This window comes from Myxine glutinosa, chromosome 3 (assembly GCF_964187855.1).
Source record: "Myxine glutinosa chromosome 3, kmMyxGlut1.1, whole genome shotgun sequence".
Taxonomy (NCBI): Eukaryota; Metazoa; Chordata; class Myxini; order Myxiniformes; family Myxinidae; genus Myxine; species Myxine glutinosa.
In genome coordinates this window covers 133,998,497-133,999,332 of record NC_136263.1, presented here as the reverse complement: position 1 = coordinate 133,999,332, position 836 = coordinate 133,998,497, and the positions used below count along the sequence as shown (strand labels likewise).

General features: G+C 42.8%; 1 protein-coding gene across 1 annotated transcript in view; it reads right to left on the bottom strand.

The window, feature by feature from the left end:
• Positions 1-333: 333 nt before the first annotated feature.
• ASH2L (ASH2 like, histone lysine methyltransferase complex subunit) overlaps positions 334-836 on the bottom strand; it is a 67,398-nt gene continuing 66,895 nt past the window's right edge. Inside the window, exons 15-16 of the mRNA XM_068110072.2 lie at positions 742-801; positions 334-651 (exon numbers count right to left, since the gene is read on the bottom strand). Of these exons, the coding sequence (XP_067966173.2) occupies positions 544-651; positions 742-801 (168 nt within the window). The 3' untranslated portion in view covers positions 334-543. The remainder of the gene's footprint in view (positions 652-741; positions 802-836) is intronic.

Below are 836 nucleotides of genomic sequence, written 5' to 3'. Positions count from 1 at the left end.
TCTGTTTTTGGTTTTCATAGTCACTGAGGTCGACAAAGGCTCTGGTAAAACAAATTTGGTGAGAATTGGTTCAGTTTTGAGTACATTTATAGCACCATGTGGTGAGACTTCGCTCTTCTTCCTCCTCCATCCCCTTCTCTCCATTCCCCCCCACCCCTGTCCTCCTCCTCCCCCCCCCCCCCCATCACAAAGCCGCGACACCGGGTACCTTTGCTAGTTACCAATAAGCTAGCTATTGCTTGCCCCTGACACAATTACGGGACATATGTGACCTTTATTTGATGCACAACCACATTTGTGACGCACACTCGCTTTTAAGCTGTCCAGCCTTGGTTTGAAAGGGGAAAAGGCTTTTATTACACAAATAAATGATATCTCAAAAGGAGAAAAGCATTGTATAAAAGATGGAAAAATAACAGTTGGTCAAATGAAAAGGAATTCATATTAAACAACATTTATGCATGTTGATCCTTTGAGAGGAATATTTACTGCATACCGAAACACCAGCGACTTTTTACAATCACATCTGAACAGAAGCAAATGCTATGGTTCCCAGGCAGGGCTGTGTCTTCCATCCACTTCTGTCTCAACATGGTAAAGCAGATCAGCAAGAGAGCTCTCAACGACTGCTCTCCATGCCATCTCACTCACCTATAAGAGCAAGAAAAGTGTCTCAACAACAGGGGGGAGGCCTATTTATTGATTAGGAGTTGGGAACAAGGTATATATAGTGCAGCTTACCGGTTGATAAATAGTATCTTTTGGTGGAAACTTGAAGGTGGGTCCAAAGTTTACAGTGACCTAAAGATATTGGAGGTATAAAAAGAGCCAAAGTT